At 62.3% G+C, this 14,299-nt stretch overlaps 1 protein-coding gene across 3 annotated transcripts in view; it reads left to right on the plus strand.

Moving 5' to 3' along the window:
• The first annotated feature begins 4,053 nt into the window (after nucleotides 1–4,053).
• Nucleotides 4,054–14,299, plus strand: part of DOK7 (docking protein 7) — a 38,164-nt gene continuing 27,918 nt past the window's right edge. Inside the window, exons 1-3 of one of the 3 annotated variants that reach the window (XM_021666998.2) lie at nucleotides 4,054–4,177; nucleotides 4,255–4,300; nucleotides 13,369–13,599. In XM_021666998.2, the coding sequence (XP_021522673.2) occupies nucleotides 4,124–4,177; nucleotides 4,255–4,300; nucleotides 13,369–13,599 (331 nt within the window). In that variant the 5' untranslated portion in view covers nucleotides 4,054–4,123. The remainder of the gene's footprint in view (nucleotides 4,178–4,254; nucleotides 4,301–13,368; nucleotides 13,600–14,299) is intronic. The other 2 variants (XM_021667000.2, XM_064363828.1) reach the window with 2 other exon arrangements.

A 14,299-nucleotide genomic window follows, 5' to 3' on the forward strand; every position in this document is an offset into this window, starting at 1 on the left:
GACCTGTTCTGTGGACACCACTCAGCCTCTCTCCCCAGCCTCCCCTGTCATCGCCCAGTGGGCCCATGAACAAAGTGGCCACGATGGCAGGGATGGAGGTTACGCATGGGCTCAGCAACATGGACCTCCACTCACCAAGGCTGACCTGGCTACGGCCACTGCTGAGTGCCCAGTTTGCCAGCAGCAGAGACCAACACTGAGCCCTCAGTATGGCCCTTCCTCAGGGTGATCAGCCGGCGACCTGGAGGCAGGTTGATTATACTGGACTTCTTCCATCATGGAAAGGGCAGAGGTTTGTCCTCACTGGACTAGACACTTACTCTGTTTATGGGTTTGCCTATCCTGCACCCAGTTCTTCTGCCAAGACTACCATCCGCGGACTCACGGCCCGCCTCATCCACCGTCATGGTATTCCTCACAGCATTGCCTCTGACCAAGGCACTTGCCCTACAGCTAACGAGGTGTGGCAGTGGGCTCACGCTCCTGGAATTCACTGCGCTTACCATGTCCCCCACCATCCTGAAGCATCTGGATAGAATGGCGGAATGGCCTTTGGAAGTCACAATTACAGTGACAACTAGGGCAAAGTTCTCCGGAAGGCCGGGTATGCTCTCGATCAGTGTCCAATATATGCTACTGTTTCTCCCACGGCCAGGATTCACGGGTCCAGGAATCAAGGGGTGGAAGTGGCAGTGGCACCACTGGCCATCACCCCTGGGGCCCACTGGCAACATTTTTGCTTCCTGTTCCCACGACATTACGTTCTGCTGGCCTAGAGGTCTTCGTTCCAGAGGGAGGAACGCTGCCACCGGGAGACACGATTCCATTGAGCTGGAAGATTGCCACCTGGACACTTTGGGCTCCTCCTTCCTTTAAGTCTACAGGCTAAGGGGGTTACAGTGTTGGCCGGGGTGATCGACCCGGACTATCAAGATGAAATCAGTCTACTACCCCACAAGGGAGGTAGGGAAGAGTATGCATGGAAGACAGGAGACCCTTAGGGCGCCTCAGCATTACGGTGCCCTGTGAGTAAGGCAATGGGAAACTGCGGCAGCCCCATCCAGGCAGGACCACAGATGGGCCAGACCCTTCGGGAATGAAGGTTTGGGCGGCTCCACCAGGAAAAAAAGAATGACCTGCTGAGGTGCTTGCTGAAGGCAATGGGAAATGGCGGCGGTGAAGGAGGAGAAAAGGCACGTCTTACGTGGCGGCAGGCAGGAGAGCATGTGCAGGGGAGCTGCCCTTCATAAAACCATCAGATCTATGAGACTGATTCACTATCATGAGAACAGCACGGGAAAACCCCACCCCCATGATTCCGTTACCTCCCACCGGATCCCTCCCACAACACATGGGGATTATGGGAGCTATTAGTATTGATACAATTCAAGATGAGATTTGGGTGTGAACACAGCCAAACCAAGTCAGGCATCCTATGGGCTGGCCAGAAGTGTTGGTCACCCCTTCCACCCATGCCCTACTGGCCAGAACTCACTCATACAGCCTTACCTGATATGTGTGTGGGGCGGGGGAGGGGTGGCACTGAGAAACGTGGATGTGTGAACAGATGTGACCACAGGGTACAGCCCTGCCACGGTCAACTGACGTGTTTCTCTCCCGCACACTGGGCCACTTGGAGACGCAAGACATAGCAGGCCAGAAAACCCAGGATAATTTTGAAAGATGCTCATGGACATCATCTCATTCGGGGGCTCATCACAATATCAGGGCAGAAGAGGAAGCTGAGACCGGTAAGATCACATGGTGGCCAAGGTGGTGTGGCTGGTGAGGGGCAGGTCCCTTGTCCACAGAGCCATTGGCATGTGGCAGTGCACCATGACCATGGGGTCTGACAGAGGTGGCAGTGTCCCTGGCCAGAGGCAGCATGGCAGCTGCAGGGGGGCTCTGGTCAGCCAGGAGTGCAGCTGTGACCTGAGACCGTGGCCTCCTTTGAAGGTGGTGGCCCTGCCCCTCGCATGGAGCCCGGCTGTGCTGGGGGCGGGGCCGGGCTGCAGTGTCCTCCTGCCTCAGGATGTGACTCTGCTTTCTCTGCCCACCAGCTCTCCCTTGGTTCTTGGAGGCCTGACATGCTTCCAGTCAACCCCTTCCTGCTCAGTGGCCAGTCTATTTGTCCATTTGCAGCCAGTAACCCTGGCTATGACTTCTAGGGAAATCGTCTGAGGCACAGAGTCGGGCAAGAGCTTGCGCAGGGTCACAGAGCTCTTGGCCAGTCTGGGAGTGGCAGCCAGGCCACCTTCTCCTCCTGCAGGAAGCTTTCCCCACCTTTCGGCAGCCCCGGGGCGGCGTGGAGCAGGGAAGGGAGCTGTCTGCCCTCCCGCATCCTGTGTGCTCCAGGCCGTGTGGGAGCAGGTGCAGCTGCCAGGCGTGGCAGGAGCCTGGGCCGGGGCCAGCACTCCGGAATGCAGTGGGGCCCTGCCCCTCCCTGCAGGGATGAACAAGTGCCAGGCGCCCAGGGCAGCGGATGTGTCTGTGGCTACAGCCCCAGCCGCCCCCGCCTCCGCGCCGGCTGTCCTGGCCAGCCCCTCGGGGGCCTGGGATGTGTGGGGAGCATGAATGGGGCTCTGTGGCTCAGCAACTGTTCTGCGGAAGGCGGCTGGGGGCCACGCAGTGACTGTGGGGGTGGGTGGGGGGTGCAAAGAGCTGCTTTCTGGGCCTGGTGTCCCCAGCCTTGCATGAGGCCCGGGCAAGACATCTCCGCAGCATCAAAGCCAACCCCCTGTGGCCCACCTGAGACCTGCCTCTCGGATCACAGGGGCAGTGGCGGGGGTGGCCCAGGGCTCCTGCCGCCTCTGCCCTGAGGTCAGCCGATGTGGCTCAGTGCTGGCTGTGAGGCCTCACGCTGCCCTGATTCTGTCTCCTTCTCAGTACGAGGCAGACGGAGCCCAGCCTGGGGTCTGGATGGGATGAAAGAAAGGAAGACGGGTGCTCCCTAACGGTACACTGTCTACCCCCTCCCTCTTCTCCTCCCAGAACCAGCAGCCCCGTGAGGATGGGGTCTGGGGCAGGGCATGTGGACTTGCCCTGCTTGTCCAGGAGCTTATTTTCTGGGGTGCCATCACCCCTCCCCGATGCTGCTCCTGTATCTGCTGGGTGTCCCCGACCCCAGGGTGTTGGAGATCGTCCCTCAGATGGGGCTAACACTGAGGCGAGGACCTGCCAGGTCCCCCAAAGCACATGGCCTCTCCCCAGAAGAACCTGAGTGTGGCATCTAATGCCCAGGACAGAGCTTCGGGACATCTGGACTGGAGCCACATGGTCAAGGAGGGGAGTCCAGAAACTCAGAGACTCCAGGGCTGGGAGGGCTGTGGCGGGTCCCCTACAAAGCGGGCAGCCCCTCTGCCTGTTGGAGCCAGGCTGGCCTCAGCAGGTCCCGCTCTTGCCCGGATGTGGGGCAGAAGACGTGCAGACCTGGGGCACCGAGGTGGCACAGTGGGTCCTGGACCCGCCCACCTGCACTGGGGTCCCTGCCGCCAAAGGTCTCGCCTTTCAATGGGGACAGGAATGGAGGAAGAGACAGAGGCTGCCAGGGGCACCCCACCCCTACCGCCTGCCTGGGGAGGGGTCACCTCTTTGTGGGGGAAGCCTGGGGACATAGGGCGTCCTAGGCCTGGGCTGCCTGTGGCCAGTCTGTCGTCAGGGTGTCTGGTGACCCTGGGGTAGTGGGAGGGGCAGATGCCCGTCTGGGAAGCCAGACTGCTTGAAGACCAACTTTAAAGTTGGGAGCACTACCCAGAGCAGGCCGATTTCTGCTGGGTCGCTTTCCTTGTTTTTTGAAAAAGAAGCCCCTGCCTCCCCCTCCCCCGCCCCGCCGCCCAGGCGCTGGTCTGAGTGAGCCCAGATGGTGCGTTTGCTGCAGAGGGTGGGCGGCTCAGGTGGCCCCAGCGGGACAGTGGGGCCAGGGGGCCCGTGGGGGTGGGGGAGCCGCCCGCGATCCGGAGGAGAAGGAGCCCCACCCGCCCGCGCCGGCCCTGGAGCCGCCGGTGTCGCCGCCCCGCCCGCGGGCCCGCCCTCCTGGCCCAGCCCAGGGCCCCGGAGCTATTTTGAAAGTGACCCTGGGCTGGGGCGCCGGGGTGAGCGCAGCGGCGCGGAACCATGACAGAAGATGACCGAGGCGGCGCTGGTGGAGGGCCAGGTCAAGCTGCGGGACGGCAAGAAGGTCGGGGCGCGTCGGGGGCGCGGGGTGGGGGGCGCGCGGGCGCGGGCGGCGGCTCACGCTCCCCCCTGTCCCCGCAGTGGAAGAGTAGGTGGCTGGTGCTGCGCAAGCCGTCGCCAGTGGCAGGTGAGCGGGGCGGGCGGGCGGGGGACGAGGGGCGTGGGGGCCTAGTGACCCGGGGCAGTGATGCCAGCTCGCCCGAAATAGCCGCTGCCGTCACCCCGCCGGGAAACCAGAGCCCCGCTCGGACCCAGACCCGGTACCCCTGGGAGCGCAGGTGGGGGCCCCAGAGAACCCTCCTTCCAGAAGGGCAGACTGAGGCCCGGAAGGCACTCGACCTGAGCTCCCCAGCAGAGCAGCAAGGGGCACTCCAGAAGCGAAGCCCCATGTGCCTGAGGGTTGAGCTGTGCTTGTGCGGACGCTCAGAGCAGGGCCCCGGAACCAGCCTCCAGGGGTGCTGTGTGGGTGGCTGCTGACCCCGGGTCCATCCCAGGCAGAGCAGAGGCTGGGCTGCAGCTGGGTAGGGGCTCGGTGACTTCCCCATTGCTGGGGGAAGAGTCATCCAGGAGGAGACAGGGGTCCCCCGCAGTCCTCGCCCTGAGCCAGCACCCCAGCTTGGGGAGGGCCAGTGAGGAGCCCCCAGGTTTGGCAGCCCTGGCCGGCTGCAGCGCTGGGCCTGCAGGGAGGGCTGAGCCGGGCCTGCAGCTGCTCCAGGGGACAGGTGCGATGGAGCCAGCCAGGCCCCGGTCTGGGTGGGATGCTGGCCTGCGGGCATGGGGGGCTGCATGCCACGGGCTGCCAGGGCGTCCTCCAGCACGGGTGTCGTGGCTTCCAGGGAGGGTGTGGGGCAGGGCCTCCTGGGTCCTCTCTGCAGGTGCTGGAGGAAGGTGCTTCCCGCCTGGCCTCCGCCTCCCCTCGCAGGGTCACTTCTCCACTCAGCTCTCCGTGCCCAGACCTCTTGCCTGGAGCTGTGGGGGCACCATCAGAGCTTGGGAAGGTGTCTGTGCCCCGGGGCTGCAGGGCATCTGATATAGGAAGGGGTGGGGTCCGGGCGGAGTGAGCGGCCAGGCTGGGGTGGACCAGAGGCTTTGGTCAGCCGTGGCTGGGCTGGGGCTGAGGTGGGGTGGGTGAGGCTTGGTGGGCGGTGCTGGGCTGGGGCCGGTGCAGACCCTCCAGAGAGGCCCTGGCCCAGAAAGGCACCTGGGACAGCTGCCCCCAAGAGGAATGGAGGGGGAGCGGTCTTTGTCCCTCTTGGAGGCTTTCCTTTCTGGGTCAGAGAGTGTCCCAGGAGGCAGGGCCTGCCAGCCTCAAGAGGGTAAGTGTGAGTGGAGGGAGGGGAGCTTGCCTGGGTCCAGGGCAGGACGCTCTGTGAGTCTGTAGGTGAACGTGGAGGCTTCCGAGTGTCAGCTGGGTTACCCCGTCCCCTGCGCAGTTGAGATCTACAGCCTGGGGAGGCTGGAGCTGGGTGTGGGCTGCCATGGGAGGTGACGTGGAGTCATGGAAGGTGCCTTGTCCCCTCTGGGCGGATGTCCATTCCCAGCCTTGCGGCCAGGTGTCCCCAGCACCCACCGGCTCCCTGTCTTGGGACCCATCGCTTTGGACACCCGCTTTCTGTGTTGGTCACTCCAGCAGCCGGGGCTGAAACTGACACCCTGTGGGGTTGCCAGGAGGTCAGTGAGAGACGACGGGACAGAGCAGAGTCCTCACGCCCACCTCCCCACCCCGACCAGGCCAGCCTGGCACCTCCTCTAGGCTCTTCGCCCTGGCCCTTCCCTGGATGCTGCCCCTTTGCCTTCACCCGGCTGCGTTCCCCTCAGCTCTGGAGACCACCTCCCTCGCGGATGGGCCCGGCGTAGGGGGAGCAGCTCCAGCCCTGGACGGACAGCACAGCCCCATGCTCCCAGTGCGAGGGAGAGAGGAAGGACCCCTCTGCTTCCTTGGAAGCAATGCAGGCTTCTCTTGGTTAGCAGCGGTGATTTGCTTCCGGGAAGGGCCCAGCTTTCCCACCGGCACCTCGCTCCTCTGTGCGCTTTCCTCTATCACGAGCACATCTTTCTCTCGTGGCGAAGTGTAGTTAGGAATGAAGGAAACACTCTTTATGAAACTGCGCCTGGCCGTCGGCCTCGGGGTGGGGCGGGAGCGTGCCCTGCAGTGGGAAGTGTTCCTCGAGGTCTCCACCTCGTCCTGGCTGCGGAAGGCGTGTCTGCGTCCCCGCTCCAGGCAGGGCGGTCTGTCCAGTCGTGGCCAGGGCTAGCTGCCGGGGACCCGCACACTGGCGCCTGGCCCAGCCCCTCTCTGCTTCCTCCCTGGTGCAGCGGCTGGGGTGGCGGGGGGACTGTTCATCCTCCAGACACTTGGTGGGACCTGGGGGTTTCATCCAGCTCAGATAAGTCACAGGAGAGGCCCGAGTCCTGGAGCTGGCAGACTCTTGGAGTTGTCACGGGCGGGAAGCCGAGGTGCCAAAAGCTAAGGAATCCGGCCCAAGACACAGACTGCTGGGCACAGCCCTCTTCCCCCCGCCAGTCCGAGCCTTGCCCCCACAGCTGGCCGGAAGCTCCACGCCTGCTCCCACGCCGACTACTGGTGCCTGCTTAGTCTCCCCTGTCCCTGCTCTCGGTTCGAAAGCTGAGTTTCTGGAGGGCAGGGGTCCCCCATGTCTGCACTGCCCTCAAAAGCGGCTTGGTGGGACGGAGCCTGGCCTGCAGGAGGGACCCCATCATATGGTCACGGAGACAGCCTGGCACCTGCCTGTGAGCTCAGGTGCTGCCCCACGGCTGGTGCTGTGCTGGGGCGCCGCCTTCCGCAGTGGGCAGCTCCGCTAACGAGGGGCTGGGGTGGAAAGTGGGCCGGCCCTTCCTGAGCAGGCCTCCTGGTGGTGGATTTCCTGTGCCTCTGCCTCCTTCCCTAAGGGACTGGGGCTGACATCCCAGCTCCGGGCTGAGGACTGGGCGTGGGCACTGGCCTGGTTCTCCTCTCCCCATGGAAACGTCGAGAACAGGGCCAGCTTCCCACAGCCCTGAGTCAGGACGGGGAATGGTAGAGCCGGGGTTCGGCTCTCAGTTCCATGTGTGGGCGTGGTGACCTGAGCGGCCCCTGCCTGCGTCCTCAGCCACTGACAGGGGTCTTGTGAGGGCGATGGAGAGGTGGGCATGAGGGCCCAGCCCTGGCATCTGGAGCCTCATCCTGGGCTGCCCTGCTGACGTCTGTGCTCTGGGGGCACCTTCACCACAGCCTCGACACCTGTGCTGGGATACGCGCCCTCACGTGCTTCCTTCCTGGGGCTAGCCACTGGACCCTGGTCCCATGTGTCCTGGCTGTGGCCTGGCTGAAGAGGCACCAGCAGACTGGCCTGGTTGGTGGCCCCTGCCCTCGCCCCTGCCCAGCTTCAGGGGCGGCTCCAGTCTGCTGCACACCCAGCAGGGTCCCCTCAGGCTGCTGCTGCCTGCCTGGCTAAGGGCATTGCCACAAGGTCACTGCGACCTCCACAGGCGATGTCCCACAGCCACTTCTGTGGACTCCCATCGTGGTCCCTGTGGACGTGGACCCCCCACTGTGTCCCCTGCCCACAGGCGCCCCCGCCTTCCCTGGGCCACCTCGCCTGCTGGCCTGCTCGCTCCGTCTTCTCTGTGTTCTCCCCTCCTCCCTCTCCCCGCCACCCTCCCCGGCTCTCCCCTGGCTGTGAGGCCTTCCGTGTGCTCATGACTCCACGGTTATTTTTACATCTCCAGACGCCTGCGTCCAGCTGCCTGTGTGCATCTCTGCCCGGCGTCTGGTGGCTTCTCAGCCTCCCGAGTCCAGGAAAGACCCCCGACCCCAGCCCCCACCCCAGAAGGGTCCCCGGGCATCCCTCCACCACCCATATCCAGGGCTCATTCTGGAATTTCCGTTTCCCTTGTCCCACACCCGCCCTCCAGACATCCCCTCTAGCCTGGGGGGCTGGGTGCGGCAGGTGATCATGCATTGCCGGGGCGGGGGGGGGGGTGGGGGGGTGGGGTGGCGCTCCATGTCCAGGTCACCACTGTGGCTGCCCCGGCCTCCCAGTTCCCTTTGCTGCAGCCCCGCCTCAGCCTGCAGGGAGCCTCCTGGACAGATGCAGGAGCCGCTGTGGCTTCTGCTGCCTCCCTGCGTCCCATCACACAGCAGCCAAGGTGGGCTGTGACATCCAAGCCAGGCCAGACCCCCTGTGCTCCCAGCCCTTTAGTGCCCCTGGGGCCTCGGAGCAAAGCTCTTTTTCCCGATCCCCAGGCCCATGGGTCCCAACCTGCCTACACCTCGGACTACTGTCCCCTCCTTCTTGTGTGACTGAAGAGTCCATGCTACTCTGCCTCTAGGCCTTTGCACTGGCTGTTCCCTCTAACACAATGCTGTTCCCTGTGGGGCTGCTGGGTCAGGTCCTTCTCTCACTCAGGAGTCGGTCAGGTCCCTCCGGTCCTTCTCTCACTCAGGAGTCAGTCAGGTCCCTCCGGGGAGAGCCCCCCGTGTGCAGGGAGTCCCCTGCCCACTGTCCTTGGGTCACCTGTTCTGGTTGTCTGTGGAGCATTTTCCTTGCCCGTTGGTCTGTGTGTGTGTGTGTGTGCGCGCGCACACGTGCGCGCCTGTTTGTGGGTCTTGTGCACGCCTGACCGTCTCCCTATCTTGGAGTCAGCTCCACAAGCGCCGGGCTTTGTTCCCTGGGTTCTGAGCTGCTCACAGAGTTCAAGTGCACTTGGCATTTGCAAAATGAGCTGAGTAGAGGGCCTTGGAGGACCAGGTGAGGCTGGGAAGAAACCAGAGACAGTGAGAGGGCTCCCGGGGCCCAGCTGGGGTCTCTCAGCACCCTGAAAGGGCCAGCAGGACTCTGCCATGGCTGCCACCTGCCTGCTGCATCTGCCCCACACCTGCATCCCCCGCAAACGGCCGTGCCCCAGTTCTGGGAACCAGCTGCCCTACTTGCTGCTCCAAGTAGGGCAAGAGCTGCTAGAGAGCAGGTGTGGGCTGAGGCAGGGGCTGTGCGGGAGTGTGTCTGTGTGTGCACGTGTGTGTGAGTGCGTGTGTCTGTGTGAGCTTGAATGCCTGTGTGCATGTGTCTCTGTGTGCAAGTGTTATGAGTACCTGTGTCTGCATGGGGGTACATCACTGTGTGCCTTTCTCTGTGTGTGCTTGTATGACTGTGTGTCTGCACCTCTCTGTGTGTGCGTGTATGAGTGTGTGCCTGTGTGTGAATGTGCATGTGCCTCTGTGTGTGCATGTATGAGTGTGTGTCTGTATGCATGCATGATTGTGTGTCTTGAGTATGTGCATGTATATGTGTGCCTGTGCGCATGTGTGTGCTTGTGTGAGTGTGCATATGTGTGTGCCTGTGTGCATGTGTGTGCCTGTGTGTGGATGTATGAGTGTGTGCCAGTGTGAGTGTGCATGTATGAGTGTGTGTCTGTATGCATGCATGATTGTGTGTCTTGAGTATGTGCATGTATATGTGTGCCTGTGTGCATGTGTGTGCCTGTGTGTGCATGTCTGTGTGTGCCTGTCTGTGTGTGTGTGGATGTATGAGTGTGTGCCAGTGTGAGTATGCATGTATGTCTGTGTATGTGTGTGCATGCATGTGTGTGCCTATGTGTGTGCATGTGTGTGCATGTCTGTGAGTGTGGATGTACGTGTGTGCCTGTGTGAGTGTGCATGCCTGTGTGTGTGCATGTCAATGTGCATGTATATGTGCCTGTGTGTGCATGTATGTGTGTGTCTGTGTGTATGTGCAAGTGTATGCCTGAGTGTACATGTATGAGTGCCTGTGTATGTGTGCATGTGTGTGTGTGGATGTATGTGTGCCTGACTGTGCGTGTGTGTGTGCATGTATGAGGGGGGTGTGTGCCTGTGTGTGTGCATGTATGGGGTGTGTGTGCCTGTGTGTGTGCATGTATGAGTGTGCATGTGCCGTGTGTGTGAATGAGTGTGCCTGTGCCTGTGTGAGTGTGCATGTACGAGGGTGCATGTGCCTGTGTGTGTGCATGTATGAGGGGGTGTGTGCCTGTATGTGTGCATGTATGTGTGCATGGGCCTGTGTGTGTGTGAATGAGTGTGCCTGTGCCTGTGTGTGTGTGAGTGTGCATGTATGAGGGTGTGTGCCTGTGTGTTCATGTATGAATGTGTGCCTGTGTGAGTGTGCATGTATGAGGGTGTGTGTGCCTGTGTGTGTGCATGTATGAGGGTGTGTGTGCCTGTGTGTATGCATGTATGAGTGTGCGTGTGCCTGTGTGTGTGCATGTATGGGGGTGTGTGTGCCTGTATGTGTGCATGTATGTATGCATGGGCCTGTGTGTGTGTGAATGAGTGTGCCTGTGCCTGTGTGTGTGTGTGTGCATGTATGAGGGTGCGCGTGTGCCTGCTTGCTTCCCGTGTCTCCATGCCTTGGTTGGCCTCTCCTGGTGCCTCCTCGTCTGTCTCCTTTCACCGTCATGACCTGGTGTCCTCCACCCCACCCTGTGCTGCCTGCCAGAGCCCCCGGGTCCCTCCAGGTCCTGCAAAAGCCTTCCAAGGCACAGGGTGCAGAGCAGCTGGAGGTGGGTGGGCGGGGCCGATGGCCCTTCCTCAGTAAGGGACAGTGTGTGCCCCTTGCTAAGCACTGAGGAGGGTCACGCTCCCTCCGAGGTTCCCAGAGAGGCTCCTTCCTGCATCTCCAGCTCCTGCTGGCCACAGCCGTCCCTTGGCTGTGGCCGCGGTGCTCCTGTCTCTGCCTCCGTCCCGTTCAGGTGACCATCTTCCCTGTGTTTGCGCCTCCTGTTCTGTCTCTCACACAGACACTTGCTGCTGGGTTCAGGGCCCACCAGATAGTCCAGGATCCTGACCCTGATTACATATGCAGAGACCCTGTTCCCAAATAAGGACATACAGGTTCCGGGGTCGGGAGTGGACACGTCTGGCTGGGGGCCACGCTCAGCCCCCTGGATGTAAGCGCTCCTGGATTCTCAGGCGTTCTCAAGATGCAGGTTGTGTCTCCAGAAAAATCAGACAGGCTGAGGGGGGACATCTGTGAATCAGAGAAAGGTCTGAGGGCCGAGCGTGGGGTCAGCATGCGTCCTGCCACCTGCAAGATGTCCCGGGTGGGCCTGGCTGGCTTGTGTCACTGGCGTGAGGACAGTGTGAGAAGCTGTCGTGGCAAATTCAGCCCTCGGCCAGGAGTCGCCCACTGTGGTCTCTGGGCCAAATCCTGCCGGAACCTGTTTTTGTAAATACAGTTTGACTCCAGGCCATTCCCGCACAGGTCATCTGCGGCTGCTTTCCTGCTTTCCAGCTAAGTATCAGACGGAGACCAAGCCCCGCAAAGCCAAAACGGACCCCAGTCCTGACTGGATTACTGGGAATGTAGCTTGTTGAACAAAGGAGCTACAGGCGGGGGCGTGGCAGGGACCAGGTGCCAACAGGTGGAGGAGCAGCCGCAGAGCTGTTCCTGCGAGTTCCGGCCACGCCGCTGTGTTGGAGTTCCCTTTCTGGGCCGGGTGTCTTGCTTCCTGTCTCTAAATTTCCAGAGGGGGCCGGGACATGGTCTGGAAAGCCTCGGCTGGGCAGGCGGAGCCCTGTGGGTGCGGGGCGAGGGGCTCCTTTCTCCAATTGGGAATGCCCGACTTTTTCCTAGCTGTAAACGTGTCAGGCACTGTGGACAGATTCTCCGATGGGAACCGAATTCCCCGGCCCCGAGCCCACACCGCGCCTGGCTTTTGTGAATAGTTTCACTGGCTTGCGGCTGCACCCATGGGTGTTCACACGGTCTGAGGCTGCTTTCACACAGCCAGGGTGGCGACACCGAGTAGTGGCCACGGAGCCCGTGTGGCCCCAAAAGCTGCACTGCCTGCCTCTGGCCCCTTGCAGAGGGAGCTTGCTGACCACTGGCCCGGAGGTCACACAGGCCCTGCCGGCTCCGGGGCTGCCGCCCCGTGGCCTGGGGGTGGGCGTGGCACAGGAGGGAAGCTGAGCACCATGTCTGCTCTGGACTCCACTGCAAAAATGAGTGTCTGAGTCAAGTTCATTTGGGATTTTGGTTCTCACTTGGGTTTTTCAGAGCGTTAGATGGACACGTCATTCTGCAATCCTCTTTGGAGACATTTCCCCCCATCCCCTCCTGTGTGTGCACAGGGATTTGGGGTGTTTGCATGAAGTCCCAGAACCTACTCCTCACTGAAGCCGGGTACCCAGCTGCCGGGGCCTAGGTGGGAGGCGGCCTGGCTGTCAAGCCTGGACTTGTGCCGGGAGGGCTGGGAGTGTTCCTGCGCCGTCCTCTCTGCTCTCTCGGGCAGCCCTGCTGCACCTGCCGTTCACAGGTGTGTCCCAGGCCCAGGTGCTTCTCCCAAGGCCACGCGGGGGCTGTGCTGTGATGGGTGTGAGCTGCACCCGGCAGAGTGGATGGTACCCACTGGTTGCTTGTAGTGACAGTGACATTGGAAAATGGGAATGTGGGGGTGGGGACGGGGACCCAAGTGACCCTGGAGGGTCCAGGAGGCAGAACGCAGGCAGGTCCCCAGCAGCTGAGGAAGACGCCAGGGCCTGCTGCACCGGGCAGTGGTGGGTGAATGGGGGTGGGACCCAAGGCCCCTCAACCTCCCCACTTTCTGGGGCTGAAGCTCAGACACACCCTGGAACTAAAGGAACCACGAGGGGCAGTGGGTCCAGAGGTGGCAGGGAGCTGGCACAGGTGTGGCTGGCAGGGTGGCAGGGACAGGGCATGAGGCCACAGCCATGGGGCAGGTCCCACGCTGGGCCCCCGAGCCCCTGGCCACAGCTCCTGCAGCCCTCAGTGTGGCCCGGGGGCTCTAGGACCTGAGGCAGGGCAAATCTGCTGGCAAGGGTCCAGAACCCAGTCATGGGAGCCAGTGTAGGGGGCCGGGCACAGCCACGAATGTTCCGGGGCCATTTCTGCCCTGGTGGCCTGTGAGTCTTATAGCGGGAGGGGAATCACCCCATTTTGTATGCTAGGAGACAAAGCCTGGGCATGGCTGGGGGGAAGGGATCGCCCCATTTTGTATGCCAGGAGACGAGGCCTGGCATGGCTGGAGGAGGGCATCGCCCTGTTTCGTATGCCAGAAGATGAGGCCTGGGCATGACTGAGCAGCTTGCTTAGGGTCATGCCCCCAGCCTGGGTCTCTGCACTGTCACAGCCCCCCTGGGGACAATGAGGACTCGGGCGGGTGGTGCTGGCTGATCCCTGACGGCCGCGCTCCCTGCAGACTGCCTGCTGATGCTGGCCTACAAGGACAAGTCGGAGCGTGCCAAGGGCCTGCGGGAGCGAAGCAGCCTGATGCTGGAGGACATCTGTGGGCTGGAGCCCGGCCTGCCCTACGAGGGCCTGGCCCACACGCTGGCCATCGTCTGCCTGTCCCAGGCCATCATGCTGGGCTTCGACAGCCGCGAGGCCATGTGTGCATGGGACGCCCGGATCCGCTATGCGCTCGGTGAGGGTGAGTGATGGGGCCGGGGCTGGGTGGCGGGGGAAGGGGGGCTCCCTGCTCTATCCTGGGGCCCCTCACCAACGTGGGCCACAGAAGTGGAAGCGGCTCCAGGGACCGGTGCAGGAAGATGGGACATTCGTGGAAGCCTCAGGGTGGGTTGAGCTTTAGCCTGGGGGTGCCCACGAGGGTTTGGGAGGGGAGTCTGCTGGGCTGTGATGTCTTTAGAGCTCCCTGGCCTGACCTTTAGTCACCACTGGAGCATGTAACCCGGGCTGGTGTCCTCTGGAGGGGTGTGGCCTCTGGAGGGGTGTGGCCTCCCAAAGCCCTGCCCTTTGCTTCCCACACTGGACAGTGGAGCCCAGAGCCTGGGTAGGAAGGAGAGCCCCAGGCTGGGCCATCCCACCGCAGCTTCCCCAACGTAAGAGCAGAGGCAGGGGAGGGGCTGGAGGGGCAGGGAGTGCTGTAGGGGGAGCTGGCCCTGGAAGAGCTGAAACCTTAGTCCCAGCCCTGCAGGGGCTTCGGATGGGTGCGTGGGGGCCTCTGGGGCTGAGCTGCCCTGGGGCTGTGAGCAGACGTGGGTGGTGCTGGGCCCCTGGGCACTCAGTGGCAGAGCAAGCATAACCCTGCGTCTCCTAAGAGACCAAAATCAATGCCAAACACCCGTAGTGAGCAAAACAGTAAAATATCAACCAAGTGGAGTCCTCACCCT

The sequence above is a fragment of the Aotus nancymaae genome, unplaced genomic scaffold, assembly GCF_030222135.1.
Source record: "Aotus nancymaae isolate 86718 unplaced genomic scaffold, 86718_ANA_hifiasm-v0.15.2.pri h1tg000006l, whole genome shotgun sequence".
NCBI classification, from domain to species: Eukaryota; Metazoa; Chordata; class Mammalia; order Primates; family Aotidae; genus Aotus; species Aotus nancymaae.